The 22870-nt window shown below is 30.1% G+C and overlaps 4 protein-coding genes and 1 long non-coding RNA gene across 7 annotated transcripts; 1 reads left to right on the top strand and 4 right to left on the bottom strand.

The window, feature by feature from the left end:
- Positions 1-19: 19 nt before the first annotated feature.
- LOC117214343 (stomatin-like protein 2, mitochondrial) lies at positions 20-1984 on the bottom strand. The gene is made up of 7 exons (XM_033460383.1): positions 1620-1984; positions 1424-1540; positions 1190-1337; positions 871-1119; positions 646-801; positions 324-568; positions 20-244 (listed from the first exon to the last, which is right to left on the bottom strand). Exons 1-7 carry the CDS (start codon positions 1692-1694, stop codon positions 65-67), a joined length of 1170 nt encoding a protein of 389 aa, XP_033316274.1. The 5' UTR covers positions 1695-1984; the 3' UTR covers positions 20-64.
- A 2454-nt stretch (positions 1985-4438) lies between these two features.
- Positions 4439-12412, top strand: LOC117214474 (lysoplasmalogenase-like protein TMEM86A). Of its 2 annotated transcripts, none has more exons than XM_033460611.1 (6): positions 4439-4597; positions 6740-6903; positions 9112-9305; positions 9716-9843; positions 10709-10819; positions 10915-12412. In XM_033460611.1, the coding sequence occupies exons 1-6, from the start codon at positions 4577-4579 to the stop codon at positions 11044-11046; spliced, it is 750 nt and encodes a 249-aa protein (XP_033316502.1). In that variant the 5' UTR covers positions 4439-4576; the 3' UTR covers positions 11047-12412. The 2 variants fall into 2 exon arrangements, with proteins under 2 accessions (XP_033316502.1, XP_033316503.1); XM_033460612.1 differs by having other exon boundaries at positions 9716-9831; positions 10915-11046.
- Positions 7774-9204, bottom strand: LOC117214476. 2 transcript variants are annotated; one of them, XR_004488878.1, is made up of 3 exons: positions 9090-9204; positions 8463-8555; positions 7774-8310 (listed from the first exon to the last, which is right to left on the bottom strand). It is a non-coding gene; the product is annotated as an uncharacterized LOC117214476 (long non-coding RNA). The 2 variants fall into 2 exon arrangements; XR_004488879.1 differs by having other exon boundaries at positions 7774-8377.
- A 138-nt stretch (positions 12413-12550) lies between the features above and the next one.
- On the bottom strand, positions 12551-17972 carry LOC117214472 (intraflagellar transport protein 81 homolog). Its single transcript, XM_033460609.1, has 13 exons — positions 17389-17972; positions 16946-17094; positions 16220-16331; positions 15675-15791; positions 15324-15383; positions 15093-15245; positions 14519-14797; positions 14047-14364; positions 13805-13955; positions 13566-13714; positions 13352-13432; positions 13114-13277; positions 12551-13054 (listed from the first exon to the last, which is right to left on the bottom strand). The coding sequence occupies exons 1-13, from the start codon at positions 17491-17493 to the stop codon at positions 12958-12960; spliced, it is 1935 nt and encodes a 644-aa protein (XP_033316500.1). The 5' UTR covers positions 17494-17972; the 3' UTR covers positions 12551-12957.
- A 1457-nt stretch (positions 17973-19429) lies between these two features.
- On the bottom strand, positions 19430-21591 carry LOC117214475 (dynein light chain 2, cytoplasmic). The gene is made up of 3 exons (XM_033460613.1): positions 21398-21591; positions 20711-20828; positions 19430-20542 (listed from the first exon to the last, which is right to left on the bottom strand). Exons 2-3 carry the CDS (start codon positions 20816-20818, stop codon positions 20381-20383), a joined length of 270 nt encoding a protein of 89 aa, XP_033316504.1. The 5' UTR covers positions 20819-20828; positions 21398-21591; the 3' UTR covers positions 19430-20380.
- Between the last annotated feature and the right edge of the window lie 1279 nt (positions 21592-22870).

Genomic DNA, 22870 nt, shown 5'->3' on the forward strand with positions numbered 1-22870 from the left:
AGGACAGAACTGCAAAAGATACATAGTAAAAATCAAAATATATTTATGTTATGTATACAATATTTTACAATACTTTAGGATTTTGCTTTCTTTTGCTGCTTCTGTGCTTCTCTGCTTCTTCTTTGTCACTGAAATATTCGAAAGATTCGTCTGAGTCATCAACACTGAGAGCATCTTTGTTCTCTTTTGCATCAGGATTATCTAAAGTAGGCTGAGACATAACTTGTTTATAAATCGTCATTGCCTAGAAGATGAAGTAATCATATACAACAATTTACAATCTGCAAAGTAATTACACAGGGACAAATTTTTGGGTGACATACTTGTGTTACTAAGGAAGACACATCAGATACATTACTGGGCAGGATCAAAGTATTGTTGACCTTTGCCAATTTGTTGAATGCTTTGACATATTGTTCTGCTATACTATATGCTGCTGCATTTTTTGCATCTGTCATATTGAGAGCATTTGCAACAAGTTTTAAACTCTTTGCACGTGCTTCCGCAATGGCCACTAAAGCCTGTGCAGTACCAATCGCCTTATTTATTTCTTCTTGTTTTATAGCCTCTGTTAGGGTATTGTGTAAGTTATTTATAATTTTTTAAACGTAATAGATTGTTGACTAAAAACACGATTACGATTACCGGATGCTAGAATCTGCGCTAAACGTTTTCCTTCTGCTATATTTATTTCTGCTTCTCTAGTTCCTTCTGATTCTAAAACTGCAGCTCTCTTCTTGCGTTCTGCTTCCACTTGCATTTGCATTGCTTCTTGTACTCTTGGAGGTAGTCTTATGTCACCTGTTACAAGAAATTCAAGTGACAATAACTTTTTATATCAAATGAGAAAGTTTCTTCAATTAGCCTTACGTATTTCATATCTTAGACAAGCTATTCCCCAAGCTTCACTTGCTTTATTTATACTCTCAACGATACAAACATTGAGCCCTTCTCTTTCTCTGAACACATTATCCAAAGGTATTTTTCCTAGCTCAGATCTCATTGTAGTTTGAGCTATTTGAACTACGGCAAACTCAGGATCATCAACACCATATGAAGCCAGAAATGGATTAACTACTCTTAAGTATAATACACCATCAATATTTAATGTTACATTATCTACAATAAAAGAACAATATAATTAATACCATTTTATATCTGTAATATTTAAACATATAATTGAATGTACCTGAGGTAACAGCAGTTTGTTGAGGTATTTCTATAGCTATTTCTTTGAGACACTGAACATATTTAATTCTATCAATTATTGGTGTAAGAATGTTTAACCCTGGGTTTAGAATCCTATGAAACTTTCCCATTCTTTCAACAATCCATGCCTAAAAAGATTTATTAAAAGAAATTTGAAATGAATTCTCAGTTGGTAAAAGATAATAATAATAAGATAATAATAATGATTCTAAACCTCTTGTTGTGGAACAAATAGTATAATGGTATTCATTGGAGTGTTAGATTTACATCTAACATGTTGTATTATCGGCAGTTTAGCAACATGATGTTCAAATCCAAGAGCTGGTTGATGCTTTAAATAAAATTTTGGTTATATTGCAAAAGATTGCAAAGATAGATTTTAGGAATAATGTTTTAAGAAATGAGATTACCTTTAATATTCCAAAATTACGAGCAAGCTGTTTAAATTGGCAGTTTAATCCCCACTTGTACGTTCGCAACAACATTGTACTGACAGACACAAGAGATGTTTTCCAATACTGTATCAGGTTAGATTCACGCGTTTAAACTACGTAATACCATATCTTTGTAAACGGAAATTTTAACAGAAAAGGAACGTTGAACAAACGTCCACTTGGATATTTCCATACAATACCCGAGTAATCGCAAAAAAGATCTTTTCAGTCATAAACCATGATATTTCATTCTTCGCATTCCCAAATTTGATAAAACACCGAGATATTCAACGCAACTGAGCGGAGCTATACAAGATGTCCCGATAATCATGATACAATCGACAAGTCAAAAATATAGAGTAACGTGTTTCATATGACCCTTTTTTCTTCTTTCATTTAATCTTTTTTTTTCAGAAAATTGAATTTGAAAATTGATCGAATACAATTAAACTTAGCTAAAGAATACATTTCTTCAACCTGTAAGCAATATTTCAATCTTAATTATTCCTTGAGAAACATCATACACCTATTTTTACTCATGCTACCAATAATTTAGAACTATTCAAATTTTTGAATTTTTTATTCTTGAATATTCAATAATTCATGAATTAATCGTGAATATACTTGACTCTTTAAAAAACCGCACAATCTAGCAAATATCTTTTAATCTAAAGATTAAATTTTTATATTTAGTAATAATTATTAAATATTAAAATACTAAAATATTTTCTCATTTCATTTGAATATTTATCAATAATAGTTATTATTATGTAATTTATTTACATATCATTCATTTCATGTTCCATAAGATTATTAAGTTATCGTAACAAAATATTCATTTAAATATTGAAATAGCGTTTGTAGTGCGCTAAAATGAGATTTAACAATGCTGTTTGTGTAATGTTACAATTATATATCACTGTGAAATTATAAACGAGGAAGTTCATCTTATTTTTTTGTGCAGTATAGTCATATACTCTATAATAAGAAGAATAAAAAGTAGAGAAAAGTTATATTCACAGACGAAAAGAGATTTAACTTACATGGTCCAGATGACCTCGATTTTTATTATCATATCAAAAGTGCCTTGAAGAAGAATGGAACAATATATTCACAGGGTTATATTTGAAAACTGTATCATTCGTTGCCAAAACGAATGTTATAGATAGCAGATCGGATCGACGCATTATTAAATAATAAATTGCATTCTATCTTTTGTTCGATTTAATAGATAACGAATATTATAACTTTGAAACTGTGCTCTCATTTCGCTGACTCTATTTGATACAGGTTGCTAATAAATATGAAAGTCGATAATAAAATATTTACTTTACCTATAGGTATTATATTGCTATAAAGTACTTTTCACATATCATTCGGCAGATTTGGGGAATTCTGATTCTAGAATAAACCTTTCTTCATTTCAATTTTGTTGTAGCAATTACTAGTATTACTGTGCTTCAACTATTGTACAATTATTGTATTCCAGTCAGGCATAATATAGAGTATTTTATCATAATTTATAAGTAGCCATAACACTTTTATATCCGATAACCTTACAATAAATTATTTCCTTCCATTTAGTTAAATCGAATAGGAAAATTGAATCATCCTTCATAATACATTTATTATCGAATTACACAAAACTTAAAACCTTGTAACGATAAAATATCGAGATTCACGCCATCTTGATCGATTCGATATATTTCAAATTACAAAAAGACTTTAATTTGATTGTTCTTTAATTTCTATATATCTCATGTAATTTATTACGAATCGCTTTAATTGGATTCAGAAGACGATACTTAGATATAAATAAATATATATTTATATGTAAATATCTTTCATAATACCAATTTTTGATAATACATATATTTATTATCCATCATGCAAGGTCGAAAGTTTTCAAACAGTGCAATCGAGAGTTACGTCATCTCGACTGATTCGATACATTTTAAATTACGAAAGAACCACGTTATTCGTTAGTTTTTATTATATAATTTTAATATAATTCATTTGATTTACTAAAATTTATTTTAATCTTCAAGTATTAACATGCAAGATTTAGTAAAAGAGAAAACTTTGTGATTTATGAAAATTTGAACACTTGGTATGGAAAACTTTGAACACTTTAGTATAACATATTTAGTAGGGTATGTATGTGATATCAAGTGTTATGTAAAACATTTTGAAATTTTATTAGCACTATGATGAGACAGTCTTCGGCGTTTTTTGTTATTCCTCTTTAATATGCAAATTAGGGGTAGTATTTGAACAATACAAATGCCACATTGATCAATTTCATAAACTGAATCATGTAGAAATTACTATAATTAGATGTATAATGTTCTAGAAAAATTACGACGTAAGGTTAAAATCTAACTCGAAAAAAGACATGTCGTATGTATTAACCTAGTACATTGTTAGATTCGGTTCAAACTTTACCAATATAATCACGATAGTTGTGTTTCGTTATAGTAACGAAATTTCAAATTGTTTTGTATAATATACGCATAAAATGTCTTTAAAAGTGTTTGAGCACTTTCGTGAGCCACTGTACACTCAAGAAATATATTCATGATTATATTCGCAAAAGGTTTATATAAATGTTTACATACTTTACTGAGCCAATGTGAGATTACAAAAAACTCCATCTACTTGACGTATCTTCATATTGCCCGCGGCATGACAGTGTTAGAAACATGTCTGTTCTAGGGTTAAAAGAAAAGGACCTAACCTCTATTGGTCACCGTAAGCTATTGTTACAAGATCAACCAATAGGAAACGATGTTGTTCACGCGGAGAGAAATAATGCAGCAGTTGGGGGAACAGTCTACTGTGGCAATTGTATGGTAACTGACAGTTCAGTGGAAAATATCGTGTATGTAGGTGCATGCCATTATTCAGATCGAAAAATTACGGTTTAATTGAAAATGTCATCTCCTGCACAAGTGGTAAGCAATATTTCTTCTTATTGATTTTTCAATTCCAAATAATCTTTCCAACAGTCTTTGTTGAATTTATATATTTTTCTTGTTATCCACATTTTGATAGTTCTCAGATGCAGGTTCGTTATTTTCTCCTTCGTAGAACAAAGACCTCGAAAGATTCTTCTTCCTTTTTATTATGGTAAAATACAGAAACTCAAAAATTACAAAAGAACATTCCATTGAACAGCTGTTCTCTTTGTTTTGAACAAGCGCTACCTTTTTTGCGTTCAGCGCTGACTGACTTTCGTTTTTGTTTACGGGCTATTAATAACTAATGTTGGTAGTATTGCCTGAGTCAGTTTGTTTTTACGTTTATTTCCGCCAGCTGGCAATAAGAACATAAAGGATTCGTTCGTTTTTCTTCGTTTCAAATCGATCTATTACTTTTCGTTGTCAGTTTTTTGTTATAGGAAGTACGACGTTTTAAATACTTAGTCTTAACGCGATATACCGTATAATCTAATTAGTGAAGTATACATTGTTGCAACTATATGAATTAAATTTGCTCTTATTGATATGAAAATTAAGTGCCACTGAATACTCTTTAACTATCCTGATTAAGTTACTCTGCAATCTTCCACTGATTCTATAATTGATCAATTAACATTATAAAGTAACGTTATACAGTACATGTAATGTTTTATTGAAATATATTTTTGTCCCAGACAAAGAATAAAATCAGTCCTTGAAAATTAATTCCTTCCAATTCTGCATTCTATTCAAATCATCATTTAAATTGACTGTTTTATTGGAATTATATCATTGGAATTTTTATAACTTCCAATTATTTGCATATAGTACCAAGTTTAAAGTGCATAGAACTATTCTTCGGTTTATCTTTATCATGATAATCTAGTTTGTCTTTCATGAGTTTTAAACTCAAACAAATATTATGATTGCACAAGGGTATAGAGCAACAATTAACAAACCATTATGTTTCTACATTATGATAATGTACTATTCTATTATCTTATCTTTTGTATCTGTTTATCTTTCCTTTCTTTCATTCTTCATGCTCCATACAAGATATGTGTATCTTAAAACTATTAACTTTTCTTTTCAAACATTTTACATAACTTCTTAAACTTTTTTATAATAACAAACACCCATTACACACGCATAAATAACTTACAATTAGACGCATTAACAAAATTATTCTTCCCTAACACTCTGTTTGCTGAGACTGGTTCAATGAGTAAAATAATAAATGTGTCATATTAAGCGTAATTTATACATATAACATATAAAATCGATGACGCACCGCATGCGTTTCGGAAAAATTTGGTATATATAACTATCTTGCGAAATAAGTTATGTTTATGAAAATATATGTTAATTATGTCGCAAAATAAAACTAACTGTGAGATACTTAATATCGAAGGGAAACAAAGAAAAGAAAGATTTAAATTAATTAAAATTCATTAATTTTTTGTTAGACGCTATATAATAAAATCGTACAAAAGTAAAATACGTAGATTGCGGATTTCTATGCAAATTCATATCTTTATGAACGTAATATTTCGTATAATATTACAAATATAATTTAAAAAATGGAACCTAGATAGAAAATTGTTTTACCTATTAAATATTATAGACTCCCATACCTGAATATTTTTAAATTTTTGTAAATTATTTTGCATTTTCGAATTTCCTATAAATACATAAAAATCCGTATTCTAGAAATAAAAATAATGAGAATAATTAAGGGGAATTAAAAATAAAATAAAAAGAAAAGATTAGTAGTCGATAACGAGAGCATTCAAATGGATTAACACGTTTACTGTCACAGTGATCATCAAATTCTTTAACATGATTAAAAAAAAAAATTTTTCCGCACTAAGCGATTTTCAACAATGTGAATAACTTAGATTAAATTATGCGCAATTGCGCATAATAAAAATGCGGAAGAATATAATGCAAAAATTCAATATTACGATGAAGTATATTTCATTCTCTTTTCCAGGGTAAAATATAGAAAGTTCGTGTGTCAGTGAACGTGTTAAGAAAAGATCGTTATTGTTAGTACAATAGCGTTTCGGTTAAGAAGGTGTCAGTCACGTTCACGGTCGGCCATTCGATTCCGATTTCATGTTTTGTCTGTTCCAGTTAAAAAGTGTCGGCCCAAAGCTAGTCCCATTCTTTAAAAGCGTGTCCGTGTATTTTATATTACTGGCCGAGCAGCCATCCCTGCTGACGGCATGTTTCAAGTGTTTGCCAATTATAAGTCTTATCGTCTTTGTTCTTCTACATGGAATTAGTTTATCGCAGGAGTAAGTGCGACAGAATTTTGCATGTGCCGATCCTTTTTGTCTCACGCCTCTTGTTCTGCAACTCAATAACACTCTATTAAATGGTTGTTTCAATTTTTTATTTCAAATTAATATACGAGCATTGAAAAATTTGAAGAAAAAGTAAAGAGAAAGCAATGAAAATGAGAAATCGCACCAGTAGTGTCACTAGCGCCCCATGCATTTTGGAGATAAAATCGAGAAGTATTAACCGGGGGTAATTTATCGACCTCCGTGTTTCCGTTTTTATTATCAACTTAACGACGTAACGTAGTTATTGCCGTTTACAGTGGCTCATTAAAGCACTTCAACATTTAACATGGGCAATTTTTATGTATATATTAGTATGATACGACTATCATGATTATATCGATAAAATACCAATCTGAAAATATATATATCAATGATGGGTGAACAAAAAGATATAAGTTAAATTTTAGCCAAACCAGGATAAGTATGTCCTTTATTCGTGGTCTGTGGTTAATTCGAATCATTTTTGTAAAACTCAATTGTGTCAGATACTGGTTGATCAAATAAATATAAGTCAAACTGAAGATTTTGGTCAAAATAACATAGATCATCAATTTCGAAGAAAGGAAAATGTTTCTAAATCTAAATGAACATAACAAATGTTTTGTAAGTGCAATGGAATGAAACATATTCTAACAGTTGATCTTACATCGTACTTTAAATATTGTTAGTAGTTCTCTGCAAAACTAATAATTCTGATTTAATACTCTTTTGTCTGCATAAATATATGATACACTATAATATATATAGTATATAGTATATAGTATAATAGTTACAAGATATTTTGTACTTGCACTAAATATTTTGTAGCTTCCATTTTTAAATTCGGCTGAAATTTTACCAATATAATCATGGTAGTCACGATTCATTATGGTGGTAATAAAATCCGAAAATGTTTAGAAAACGTGTGTAATATATAACACGCATAATATATTCATACAGAATGTTTATAGATATTTAAATAGTTTTGTGAGTTACTATACATATGTCATATTATATCTACAAAATGATACTTCTAACGAACAAGCGTTTAACTGAGCGGAAGATACGAGTTAATCGAGTCAATGTTACATTTCCGTGGCTACTGGTAGGTGCTAGCCATTTATCATACGACCTCGCTTACATGCTTATTTTCAGGTCACTTTTTTTTCCTAATCGGTAACGCACATATTTTTAAACGTTCCGCCAAGTTTGTTCTTTTTAACGATTTTCGCACTCCACAGATCGCGTGAAATTCTCGATTGATCTCGTAAGAGAAATTTTCCGTTGGAAACAAAGAAGAGGATCGATTTATTACGAGGCAGAATATAACGTTCTGCGTCGGCCTTGTGACGTACATACCGATGATTGCTCTTCTTCCTATGTAACGTACGAAATGATCGCTATTACGTTTCGACAGCCGGCAATATATATGTTAACGATATTTCTGTAATATTTTAAACAAAAAAAAAATTATATCATTTTATAAAAGATGAACATTGATTGAAAAATATTACAACCGAAAAAGTCACCTGAAAATGTAAGTGTACGCTAGAATATTTCTTCACTGCTTCTCTGTGCTTTTGTTTGCTTGGAATCTTGGATCAGAGCTGGGCAATAATCATCTGAAATTTTCAGTTTCATTAATTATTTATAATAGAATTATTTATCATTTCAAATACTTATAAAAAGATAAATAACGAATAATTTTATTAACATATAATGTTGTCGTATTATGTAAAATTTATTTGTTAAATAAAATATATATGCCCATTTCTGCCATGATGGAAGTAATGTCTTTGGCTAAATGTATTTGTCGATTAGTGTTGATACTTATAGCTGATAATATACATTTATGAATAAAGCTATTATGGAACCTATTTAGTATTGGAACTACCTATGAACTATAACTTATATAAGGTATAATTTAGATTTATCCATAAATTTTTAAAAAATCTCAGGAAAAGGCCAAAGAATGCACCATTGTAATTCTAAAGATTTTTCATAAAATTTTTAATAAAATTTGCCATACAATTTTTAAGAAAAATTAAGTAAAATCGGTAGTTCTAGTATTACTGTTATTGCTACTTTTGTTTTAACATTAAACATCGCTATTCTATTTAGTTTTGGAAATTGAATATTCCGAGAGAGACACTTACGATTGACGGTCTTATTTTTCAGATACAGGTTCTCCAGACGAATATTGACAGGGTTGATATTCAGTTGCATAGGAGATGCGCTATTGGTTTGGCCTAGTTGTTTCACGCCAGGGATGTGCATGTTTGCCCTGGCCCAAATCATGTACATCAGTGCATTCGGTTTTATACCGCTTAACATAATGTTAGGTACAATTTTATACGCGTTGTGTTCGCTAGGTAAGTCAAGAATAATCAGACTGCGAATTTTTATGCATTTATAGGGATTTTAGAATTGCAAAAAAATATACGAAATATCCAATGTATAGGACTTAATGAATGAAAGAAATTTCTACTTACTGTTAGATTCCATTTGTTTAATTGCGTTCGTAAAACCAATTTGCATAAAAATCCGTAGTCTACGAATAATCCTCCGTCCTCATTATAAAAATAAACATACTGATTAAATATGGTGTCTCAATAACCATTTCCACATTTGTTGTATGAAAACTCTTTGTTCTACAATTCCAACGTATCTTTTCACGTAGAATCATCCTCCTGTCGATTGCACCATGATTATCGAAACATCCTACATATACAAAAATTAAACAAGCTTTTGGAAAAATAAAAAAAAAAGTCGTATTTTTCAGTCATATACGCTTTAATGCCTGGTCTGAATGGAATTCTGGTGATTGGGGTTCCTGTTTACACGGTGTTACTAACCACCATGGCGTGGAGGGCAATCTCTAGAGTGCAATTTTACAAAGTACAGAGAAAAGTAGAAAAAAAATGAAAATTTTTGTTTTGTTTACACACGGTGTTTTCCAGTCTTTTGGAATTTTCATGGATCGTTTGGCTCACTTCCTGCCTTTTATCTAGCAGAAAATTAGATTAGCTGTAGATAAATTGAGTTACATGTTTTGTTACGTTGAGTGTAACACGATCCACTGATCCAACTAAAGGGTGAAACGAGTCATGTAAAAACAAGATGGGTAGGAGATGGCCTACACCTTGACCACGTGCATCTACGTACCATGCTTCCTTGTTCATCACGTCGAAAGGGACGAGGCTGCGTGTTATAAATAAATTATAATTTAAGAAGGCTTTTATTCAATTACCCAGATTAAAGGAGATGTATCCGTTCATGAAAGGATTATATTAGATCGTTCGAGAAGTTCGTAACGTTTTTATTATGAATTTCTATCCAACACATGTAGTTAAATTGATTAACTGTTATTATTTATTAGACTGCAGATTTTTATATATTTATTACATATAATACAAAGATATATGTATATAAAATATCCAAAATATAGTACCGGTTTAATATTTAGTAAAACAAATCTAATCCCACTTTTTCAACTATATTTATAAAAGCATGAATTTGCATAAATATATTCGTAGCTTATTTATGATTTAAAAGTTATTCGAAGAAATTCATTATCGAGAAAGACGAGAAATTTGCCAAAAAATGACTCGTAAAATTACAGATTACGAAAATCCGAATTCTAGATAAATCTTCCTTAACTTTCGCTACCAATTTTCCGAGCAAAAATAATACGACTGGAAAGCACTGTGCTGTAAAGTACAGTCACTATTTTCATCATACACGATCTATTGAATAAATCGTATTTCTTCGTCAGGAGCTATGGACGTGGACTAAATTATGCAGCTGCATTGGTAGTATATGTTTCCTCATATCTGATACGCTGCTCGGATTTCACTATTTTCATACTCCCCTACCTTATTCTCAGGTATAATGATTTTGATACATAATATCTTTATACATATTTTCAATACGATTTTCTTTATTGTCCTTTTTTTGTTAACTCGTCAAAGTATTTTTCAGGTTTCTATAATGTTAACGTACTATGCGGCTCAATTGGGAATAGCTTTGAGCGCAGTTGGTTCTAAAAATAGCAACAACAATAATAATAATGTTAGCAACGATAAAACTGACACAGCCTTTGTCAAGGGTTAAGAGGGAATTTCCTCTTCTGTTTATAGAACTATAAATATTGTGAATTACATTATACTGCTCGAAATAATTCGAAACCTAGGCACGAATGAAAATACTATAAGATATTAGGAAAGTTTAGTTTCCACAGCGTTGATAGCTGTCGATATGTAGATAATAATCTAGCTATTTTGAGCAGTATATTACGACTAGAGACCACATAGATCAGTTTAGCGTAATCGTTGTTTTGAAATAGGTACAATGCACCTCGTTAAAGGATTTATGATAATCGTAAATCTAGAAGTCATAAACACTGCCACTTTCTTAAGGCAAGGATTTTTACCTGATCATTCAATGATTCATTGTAGTCGATATTTATTGCATTTAACGATCGTCTGATGAACGTTATTCATTCCCTTTCTCTCCGACGTGAACGTCGAATCGAAAGAAAGATATACATATATACTTGAAATGCTGTGAACTATTAAGTATAATCGTATAATGTTATTTAGCAACAATTAGAATGCTCTTCGCGATCGCAAGAATTCTTTTTACTCCAATTAATACTACATATATGCTCAACGTATAATGTTTACTCAGACTTTCACGTTGGTTTATACCGTTATGAACGTTGAATATTAATAGAGACGAAAGATTTCAGTATTTCTATATAATTGTCAACTCGAAACAAACTTCTCGAGTAAAATATTCGCAGAAATGTTGACACGCGCAGTTTGTATATCATCTCGTGATACATATTACGAACCAAAATGTATTTCTTTGTACAGTAGTAAGTAAAAATGCTAAATATCTCATGAATAGTTGAATGTTAGTTAAAAGTGTACAGATAGAACGACTTACTTTTACTAAAGTAAATAATGAAATTCTAGATGTTTTGGTACTGTTCTCTTGTTTCGAATAATGATATAAAAGAGAGAGAAGAAAATTGTTTGAGGATTTTAAAAGCCTTTAGCAATTATTCTTGTAGCTGAATTTCTACTACTAAAACTGGAAACTTCACGTAAGAGTATAATATATCATATATTATTTTACTATTGCATTTACCATTATTATTATAGGTATTAGACAATAGTATTGCATTTATTCTAATTATGATAGATACCAAGTAGAATATTGACTCGAACAACTAAAATATTATTTTTTCAAAGAAACTATGTTTTATATATCTATGCCAAAGGAGAAATAGGATTTTCCCTTCGGACAAAAATGCGCATTTTATATCCTAGACGTTGTAATAATTGACTAGTACACGTTCACTCATAGATCTCGATGACATATCACTTAATATTAATGATTGAACTAATCATATTCAAACCGTAAAAGAACCTGAATTCCTTAGTAGGTATAATTAGAGCTGAGTAAAAATGAACTTGATTAAAAAAACAAAAAAGAATAAATTTCAAATAAAACAACCGAGGTATGAATGAGACTTTTGTTAAAGTTGAAAAAATGTTAACATTTATTATTTCTCGGCTACAACTTCATTAAATTCAGCTCTTTCAACACATATTGTAAAAAGATATATTTAATGTTGTATTTTAATACAAGACATGTACAAGCATAGCATAATATTGTTTCGTGAAATACCTTTAGAACACATATTTCAGAAACAAAACATTTGTAGAAGTGTGATATTAAATACTTTAGCGTATACTTTCTTCAAAATAATCAATTGTTAGTGTTTATAAATTTAACGTTAACAAATGTTACTGAATGAAAGTTATATAGTGTTATATATCTTTCAATTCTACTTTGAATATATGTAACTGTTTCAATCTAATTTTTGAATTACCGAATCGATCACGAAAATCTGTAAATTTAAATTGTATTTTTTATGTGATTAAAATTTTGTTAATTCGATATACATATCTCCAATGCCGACAATTTCACTGAATATCTTTTCCTGAATATATATTACTGTAAAACCAACGTTTCTGCTCCTCCTCGTCGTACGACGATTCCATTCGATTGTTTACTATCCTCGGCACATTTTATTTTACATTTAAACACTCTAAAAAAGATATGTACTTTTACACGTCATTTTTTTAATACACTATGTATTTTACTTACGATAATATATCATTCCACATCTGCGTTTGTTTTTCGTTTACCACGGTGGTTTCTTTTAAACATTCTTTTTCCATCGTTAAATTTTTTAACTTTGTTTCTTCCGCCTGGATGGCAGAGTTTAGTTCCTCTTTTATCTTTTTACCAGGATCAGAAACTGTTGGGTCCTATATAATACAATAATACTTACAAATATAAAAAATAACGAAACATGCATGAAAAATTAAAAAATTGAACAAACCTCTATGTCTCGTTTTATTCTTTCTTCCATAGTCTTCATTTTAGTTATTAGATTCTGCAGTTTGTCCTTCTCTTCAATATCCTTTTATATGCATTTAATATTTATAGAATAATTAAATAACAATGTGATAATTCAGCGAAAATAAAGATATAAATATTTGATATTTATTAAATAATAAAGTAATATTTAATACAGTAAATACAAAATCGATTACCTTTGCTATTTTGTTTTTTCTACTCTGCACTTCAGATTGTAAATTATTAATCGAGCTACTCATGCTTGATTCTACTTCGTTGTGAGCTTTCTTCGCTTTCTCCTGCTGTTGTTCGAATTCTCGACACTTTTGTCTCAAACTCTGCACTTCTACAATATTAAAGATTTTCGAATACTTTATTTTAGTACATTTTATATTCTTTTTTACTATATCTTGTTATACATATATATTTTCCTTACCATTTATTAATGGGACCAATTTCGCTCTAAAAGCAGATACATCCCGACCCAACTGAAGATTCATTGAGGATGCATTTTCTTCCGTGAAATTGACTGGAATATTTTTTTTTACAGTTTCCAGTCTCTCTCTCGCCTGATTGCATTGATTATACTAATAATATCAATATTATATTAATACAATAATAGATATTATACTGATTATGATCCAAATCTCTTTAAAAATCGTATGATAAAGTACATACCTGATTTTCTAAGATGGCGGCTGTTCGATGCAAAACACTGTTTTCTGCATTAAGCCATGTCAATTCGGACTTACAATGTTTATAAAGCGTTCCTCTAGTTTTTAAACGATTTATATACTTTTTTAACTCCTCCCCTTTAGGAATAACATCTTCTACAACCATTTTTGACAGCTCATGCTTCTCTTCCAATTTTACTTGCAGCTCTTGTAAAGAACTCATCGTCCTCTCTAATTTTTCAAGGATGTTTCTTTTTATATTTGCAACTGCGGCTGCTTGTTGTCGAAATGGTTCAATCTTATCAATATTGCTTTTCGAGATCTAGAGAAATTTTATTAATGAATGTAACTTATAACTAGAAATAAATGAATTTTATTTTTGTTCAATTTAATGACTAAGAATTATAATTTTATAAATTACGAATATATTGATAAATAAAAGATTTATCCACGAAACGAATTATGTATTATTTTACCTTAAACTCTATCAAATTCTGAATCTCTTTGCCTATACTATCCAATTTATTTCGTAAAGCCGTTATTTGATCCGGACCCAAATACAAATACTGTTTTACTGCGTTCAAAGCTTTTATGTGATCTTTTCTCGTGTGTATTTCCGCAGGTAGCTTTTCATCTGTGACTATAGTTTGAACGGTAATCACCTCAGATAAATGTTGTAATAATGACTGAACAGTAATTTCATTCTCATCTTTCTTCAGAATTTGTAATTCTCTTTCCAATCTTTGTAAGTTAGTCTAAAATTGTTATTCGTTATTTAAAAATTTCTACTAGAATTACATTAAATATATTAAATTACAATGTTCCGTGTGTAACTATCGTAATTTTAATCATTGTACATCGAATGATCCTACGTGAAAATAAAGTGTGGCATGGAAAAATTTTATTCTATGTTCCACTTATTTTTTCATGCAAATTAATCTTCTTGTTAATTATACTATGATTAGTAAGACACCATTGCTGAATTATAAAATAATCTTATTATATGAGTTATAAGTATTGTTATAAATCTGAATTATTGAGTGTCTCTACTTGTAATCTGGATATTATTTCTTTTTCTTGCTCCTCCTGCAACGCAAAATCGCGTTCCTTGTCTTTCTCTACTCGCAAAGCTCGAGCAGCATCCAACAAGTGTATTCCGCTTTCAGCTTTCGTTCTCATCTTCTCTATACGTATAGTTACCGCCTAAATTAATACAAAATTGAGATTAATTTCCAGAATAAAAATAAACGAATAAAAACCTACAAATAAGTATTTTCTTACTTCTTTCTCCTTCTCCATCGTTTTTAAATCAGCAGTGAGCTCGCTAGCATTTTCAAAATTCTAAACTCATGGGGAAAAAAATTAGGAAGATCTTAGAAATGTTTCATCAACGGGAAATAAATATAATATCATTGTTACATTGCGGATGTTTATACAATTGTTTATATTTATGCGACTATTTATATTATATTATATGTTTATTAACACAATTAAAGAAACAGAATTTAAATACATACATGTAGATTTGTTATTGAATATCAGATCGACTGCTCTATTTTCGATATTTTACTTTAAATTTCATAAATATATTGATGCATAAACATCCGCAGTTTAATCATCGAGATCCTTTACCTTCCTTCCGATCTCCCTTTCCTTGTGCGCTGCTTTGAATCTATCGATCAAACTTGTGTATTGTTCGTACAAAGCGGAGACTTCTGGATCGCCTAAATACTCAGCAGGAACCTCTAACTAATTAATGATAATGAAATCACTCGGTGGAAATAATTTTAAGAAAACAAGGTCACATACATATACGGTGTGTCGAAACAGTAATAAGACTGATCTCGTTTCTTAGAAACTGTTAATAATCATCAAAACTCAATTTTACAAGCCATAACATACATCCATACTTTAGCTTTTGTATCAATTATAACTTACTAGCTTTAGCATATACGACTATTTTGAATAGTATATATTATATAATAGTATTATATATATATATATTATGATTATCTGATTCTCAAGAATGTGAACAGCGTCTTCAACGATGTATTAGCTTCCTAAGGATTCTATTTTAAAGGGAACAAAGTTTGTTTGTACTTGATATTTATAAATATTTTTAGAAAATCAGCCGTGTTATTTTTCTAGTACACCTTGTACATGAAGATACAATATACCTTCACTAGAAAACGTGATAAGTAAGCTCTTTTTCGAACTACGTTTACGTGAGACAGAAGCCAGGTCAGGATGGGGTGTATGGTATCAGGATCTCCGCGAACCAAGCCCTGCCTATATACATATAAGAAACCACCATAAATAGAAGTACTTAAGTAGTCTTTTAGAAAATAGTTCCTAAGACAAAATGATAAAGAGTGAGACCGTGGATTTTTATACATTTATGGGAAATCTAAAGGTGCAAAAGTAAATAACAATAAATTGTATATAGTATGCAAGAAAATAGAAAATATTCAAAGTATAGTATCTATTATAATATTTAATGAGTACAATAATTCTTTATCCAGATCCCAATTCTATGAATTATATTCATATAAAAAATGATCAATCTGTAATCAGCCAAAAATATAAATTTGCATAAATATTCACAGTCTAGATAGTTTTTTAATATTAGCTACATTAAATCTTAACCCTGCTATTCTCCTTGGATCTACACTTTCCCAAATTAAAAATTCCAGTTCAATAAATACCAGTAACTCTAATTCAAATCACTCTACTCTAATACTAATTCAAAAAATGCTATTAAAATATATATAAAATATTTAAAGATTTGGTTTCAGAATACAGTAGTAGAAAGTAGTTTGAAATTTTAAAAGGAGATACTTGAAGTAGCAAAGAGAATAGTAGGATTAAAGAACTTTGTCCAAATGAAAGATAAAGATTCTTGCCTAAAGGTCACAGGGTCTGTTTGAGGCTGATAATGAAGAATACGGAGAATAGACAGGATATAGATGGAGATCTCTTCGGGAGTTTCATTCTTTGTATCACTGGCATCGACATTCTGATCCTGTATTTTAATCAACACTTCTTTCAACACCTACAATGCAATTAGCATGAACAAACCAATCATTGATAACATCATTTGAATTAATTGAAAAGTGAAATCTTATGAAATCAAATAACGAATTGAACTATCAATTGAAGTCAACTTGATCAACTCTACCAACTTTCTGTAAGTTCCACAATCGCTCAAGTACACTAAAACACTACCTTCTAGCCATCAAGTAGCATAGAAATTAGTATTGATTTTAACACATAAACTTAATGTTTTTCCTATGACCTTCAATTTATGGAGTCAATTGGTATGACCTCTGAGCAGTTAAATTCTTACTTGAACCAATTCCTCTGAGCTTAAGGAATTGAAATAAATGACACTGTAACTACGTCCCAGCAGCTTGTTCACCTCAGTTACAATGAACTTAGTATTTTCCCTCATTATGTACCAAACTTTTTCTCCTTTTCCTTTAGTTCTTACTCAAAACTTGGGAGCAACTGGAGAAATGTTTTGTTGTGATTTGATTGTCGTCCTGGCAACTGTGCCACCTAGGCTCTCTCTTCTTCTGAAAGCATGCAAAACTATACGTAGAGGGATTCTTTTGGTATGGTATACACTCGTATCAGGTGAAGCTTCTGCGTTGACCTTTCCGCTCGAATTTAGTCGCTAATTAAATCTGATACACGATCCAGTATCGATGACTCTCGAAAGATCATTTAATTTTTAACTTAGTGTAATTGTTTGATGCAACTCTTGTATGTAATATCGATTTTACTGACTTAATAGACGCTACGGATTAATTAATAATTCAATAAGGAGATAGCATGTATAGAAAGAACCGATAAAATTGATACAATTAATCGTTAAATACATTTTACAAAATATTGAATACTTTCAACTACAAATAATAAAATATAATAAAATTATTATTTAATAAATTATTGTATTATAATAATAATATTATATACAATAATTGTTATATAATAATAATAACGTTATTACATATTTATGTATTATATTCTAATCTATATACAGAAAAGAAATTTTTTTTATTTTTTTACTAATGTTTTATAGTAAATAATTATGATACAAACAATATTATAATATAATTATAAATAAACAGATAGAATATGTTCTCAATGTAGTTTAAGAATCATAATTAGCTTTATTTTAAAAAAAGACGTCGAGGCACACAAAATTATAATTAGCAGCGACGAGGATTGCATTGCCTCGTTTTTCTTTCGTTTCTCTTTTAGATATATTTTCAAACATAACGTACGAATTTTCTTTCTTCAATTTCATCATATAAAATTGCAAGTGCTTCCACTTTTTTCTTTTTCTTTCTGTTCGGTAATCACGCAGTCCTGATATACATAAAAAAACTTGGGAATTGGTTGATGAATTATTCACTCCACGTTTAATAACACAGTGAATATATATATTTGAAATCTTATGGGAATTGATGGTTCATCAGCAATGTGTGAATTGATCTGAGCACAGCTTTTTTTTCGCAATACTACACTTTTTCAAATTCTCCTATTTAACAAACTTCAAACACTAAATAAGTGTATCAGTTTCTCTCAATGTATTCTTTACAGATGCCACTATTCTTCATTCGCCTTTATGTGCGTTAACACGTAAAAAAAAAAGAAGATACATCGAAGATGAGACCAAAGGGAATACGTTCACCTGAACATTTAGATTGGATTATAATCAAAAAGCGTGTAATTAATTCTGTCCCGCTTCTGCTATCTTTCTCTCTCTCTCTTCTTTAGATGTAATTTGTCGTTTTAAAGGGCAACGTTCTCTGTTAAACTTTTATAATAATATTGCGTATTATTATAAAAAATGCGTATTATTATAAAAAAGAACCATGCAAGTCATATACTTGTGACGATGTTTAATAATCAGTCTAAAATTTGAACAATGTAGCAACGTTGTGATAATCAAATACTGCATGAAAAATCGTTTTAAGATTGCACTATATATAAATAGTATAATATATATGTATAATCTATATTTTATCATATATATAAGTACCGTAATATTGGGTATTGGGTGTTACATAAAGGATAAAATTTAATGAGCTGAATATATCTGTTCCTCTTTTTTTTCTTTTGGAAAGAAAATAAAGAAAGAAAGAAAGAAAGGAAGAAAGGAAGAAAGAAGGAAGGAAGGAAGGAAGGAAGGAAGGAAGGAAGGAAGGAAGGAAGGAAGGAAGGAAGAAAGGAAGGAAGGAAGGAAGGAAGGAACGAAGGAACGAAGGAAGGAAGGAAGGAAGGAAGAAAGAAAGAAAGAAAGAGAAAAAGAAAGAAAGAGGAAAAGAAAGAAAGAGGAAAAGAAAGAAAGAGGAAAAGAAAGAAAGAGGAAAAGAAAATAATTCCCTAAATGTATATTGCCTTAAGAATAATACATTTTGCAAAATTCCGTGTGCACAATATAAAAAAAAACTAGAATTATGACAATGACTCGATTTGAATATTATGCAACATCTTACTTAGCACTGTGTAAATTTAAATAATCGTTACGTTTAAATTTATCATCAACGCGATGGCGGGTCCATAACTAAGCTTTCTCTCTCGTCAGCCTCACTTCCAGATTTTTTTTTTTACAGAAGTGTCACAGAATTCAAACGAATCAAAGATGATTTCGTTAACCACTTCTGTTTTGCACAGCATCACAGAATAAAGGGACAATTTACAACATTACATAAAATAATAATGATCGCAGCAATCAATCAAGGTTTGGCTTAGATTCATTATTGATGACTACTGAATACAGTTCTCCTCAAGCATAGTAAGATAATAAAAACCATACATGAATTTGTATGAATGTTACATTATACTTAGGTGCATTTAGTGTATTAAACACTAAAAATTTATTAATTTAAAATCGCCAGTATTGAACTCAACCTCGCATTATATATACCTAATATAAAACAAGAACACAACAAATTTTCTGGCATACATGATACATTTTAACATGTAAGATTGTATGTCAATTGATTTTCTTTTACTTTTTTTTCATTTCTTCTCATTCAGTTAATCATCTCCCTACCCTTTTTTTTTCTCTCCGTAGCTTCTACAGAATTTTTCATTGTCTTATCTCCTGAGATAAGTAAAACAGCAAAGTCAATAGTACCGATGATCATTATATACTTTTATACTTCTTTGTTTAACTGGGAGTGCGTGTTTTTTGCTTGAAATCAAATTTCCATTATACACAATATTGTAATTTTTCTTACAGACGGTGACGTGATTTAAGGTATTTCCATGTAGCGTGTGTGAAGGGAGGAAGAAAGGTTTGTGATTACAGAATAGATTCCAATTTATCCACTTTTGAAGAGAAGGATCGCTACTTGACCCAAGTAAAAATAGATAAAATGTCTTGTTTCATGTGTTACGTAGCTTCCAAAGTTACGGCCTACGATGCAATGCCACGTTGGATTGTATTTTTTATCAAATTCTTTCTTAATGAAGGCTGCAATGTCCTGAAATAAAAATATATAATTAATCCATTACATTTCACACATTTATTTCTCTACCTCTTATTTATTATATCTAAATAAAGTACATTATATTCAAATTCAGATACGTGTACCATTTCTCATCATACACGCAATATCTGTGATACCATTCAAGTCTGAATCTAAACATACCTTTTCTATATTGTACTTTTCAAGGGCTTGAGTTGCACAGTCAACAGCATCCTGCTGCATCTCCTCAGACATATCAGCATTTTTTATTACAGCCTTTCTGTCTGACATTTTAATAGCTCTGAAACATACAGAAAGCAAGAAAAGAAAAAACCTGAATACACCTTTCTACGCATCTTTCCACTGGAAAACATTCAATGTAAAAATTGCTAAGAGGCTAGCAATTTTTCTCTCTCTTTACACTGAAGGATGAAAAGAAAATACTAATTATGGTTACTGAGAGAACTATAAATTGAACCTGGGAAAAGGAATGCGCGCAATTTTGACAGTAGCATATATGTCATTAGCCGGCATAATAATCCATTGGGCAGTCATTAGAAAATCCAGAGGATGATTAGATGTGTAATGATTGCGATACAAAATAATCACGGAGAGTAAAGAGTTGCGGTGGCGAAACGCGGGAGGACGATGTTTTATCGATATGCGACGAAACGAGAATAATAATTCGTTTACACGCAATGCATCGTAACCAGGCCATGATAACGGCGGCTATTTGAAAATTAACATCGCGCTAAGTACAACGATGATTAGATGAAATCAGAAAAGTTGACTTTTGACATAAGAGATGGGTTCCGGTCTAAAATATGAAAAAAAAAATAGATTTTCCATTTGTATAACACATCGACATACCTTTTCAAATAACACGTTCACCAACTGATACACAAGAAAACGATCGTTATATTCTGGCCCCGGCGGTAATGTGTACTTATTTTTTTCTATGTGAACTGATTTTCACAAAAATTTAGCTCGCTCAAGCCGACACCGACTATTCCTCGATTGAGTTCAAGACTGAAGTGCCCGTACTGTGATCCTGCCCACTGATTGGCCCGCGATTAGGGTCTTCTATCACGGTCTTCTATCAACCCAGAATGCATTGCTGGTAGCAACCCGCGTAAACATAAATTCGAGTAATCGATATGGAAACTCTTTCAACGAAAATTACAATCGTACGGCGATACTTTTTTTTGTTTTTCATCGATTCGATTTTTATTCCTGTTACAAAATTGAATTTAGAGAGATTATAGATTGTATAGAGTAAGCTATAAATACAGTAATAAATAAAAGTGTTAGGATGAACTAGGTTAGTTTATAGAATTTAGAAGACAAGGTTCTTTGTTCAATTTCCCTGTAAAATGTAAGAAATAGGAGTTGAAAATTATGATGACATTGATTTTGATTCTAAAAACAAATTAAATAAAACCTTGGATTTGAATATCTGCTACACGAAACTGATATTTCTGTTTCAGTTACAATTTCTATAGTGGTTTTCATGTCGCTCCTAAATTATCGTTTATGGGTTCGAAACATTCGATTCTTGTATCGATTTTTCAATATTTCAAATTTAAATTTTGATAAAAACATAGAATGTTTTTTACTATTCAGTTATATTGTATATCCACTGAATGATAATGAATAGACTGTGTATTTTTATGCATTTATAAGAAATTTTTAATTTGTAAAATTGCACATAATACAAAAAAATATATAAAATATCTGAAGTATAGTGTTAGAATATTTGGTAGATAGAATTACTTTAATTCTATAAAAATCCGCAGTTTAATAATGAACTATAATATATGTTCAGATATATTTAAATTCAAAAGTTACATATGTTTTACAGATTTCTACAGAATTTTGTAAGAAAATCTGAATACAACTAATTTCAAAGCAAAAAACGAAACAATAACAGTTTTACAAGGTAAATGTCCAAATATTTTCGCCAGTTACTATATGTATATCTACATAAATGTATAGACAACCGTAGAAAACAAGAAATTCAATTTTACTAAATGTTCATTTTATTACAAGTAACATCTACTCTAAACTAAGAACTGAACTAGGAAAGAATAATCTATTTTTGTCTGAAATGCTTTCAAATTTCAAATTTCGCAAGATAGTCAACAATTCCAAAATCTGTAAAATTACAATAATAAAAGTACATATTGAATTTTTTCTTTCCTCGCATTTCATAAATTAGAAACCAAATTTTTTTTCTAGAATTCAAATTTTGTGAATTCGCTAATACAATATTGTTCTAAAGTTGAAATAAGTTATGCGAATTTTGCGATATTTTAAATTCGTCGAATATACAGTACTTCGAAA

Source organism: Bombus bifarius, unplaced genomic scaffold (genome assembly GCF_011952205.1).
Source record: "Bombus bifarius isolate JDL3187 unplaced genomic scaffold, Bbif_JDL3187 scf7180000009200, whole genome shotgun sequence".
In the NCBI taxonomy this organism is placed as follows: Eukaryota; Metazoa; Arthropoda; class Insecta; order Hymenoptera; family Apidae; genus Bombus; species Bombus bifarius.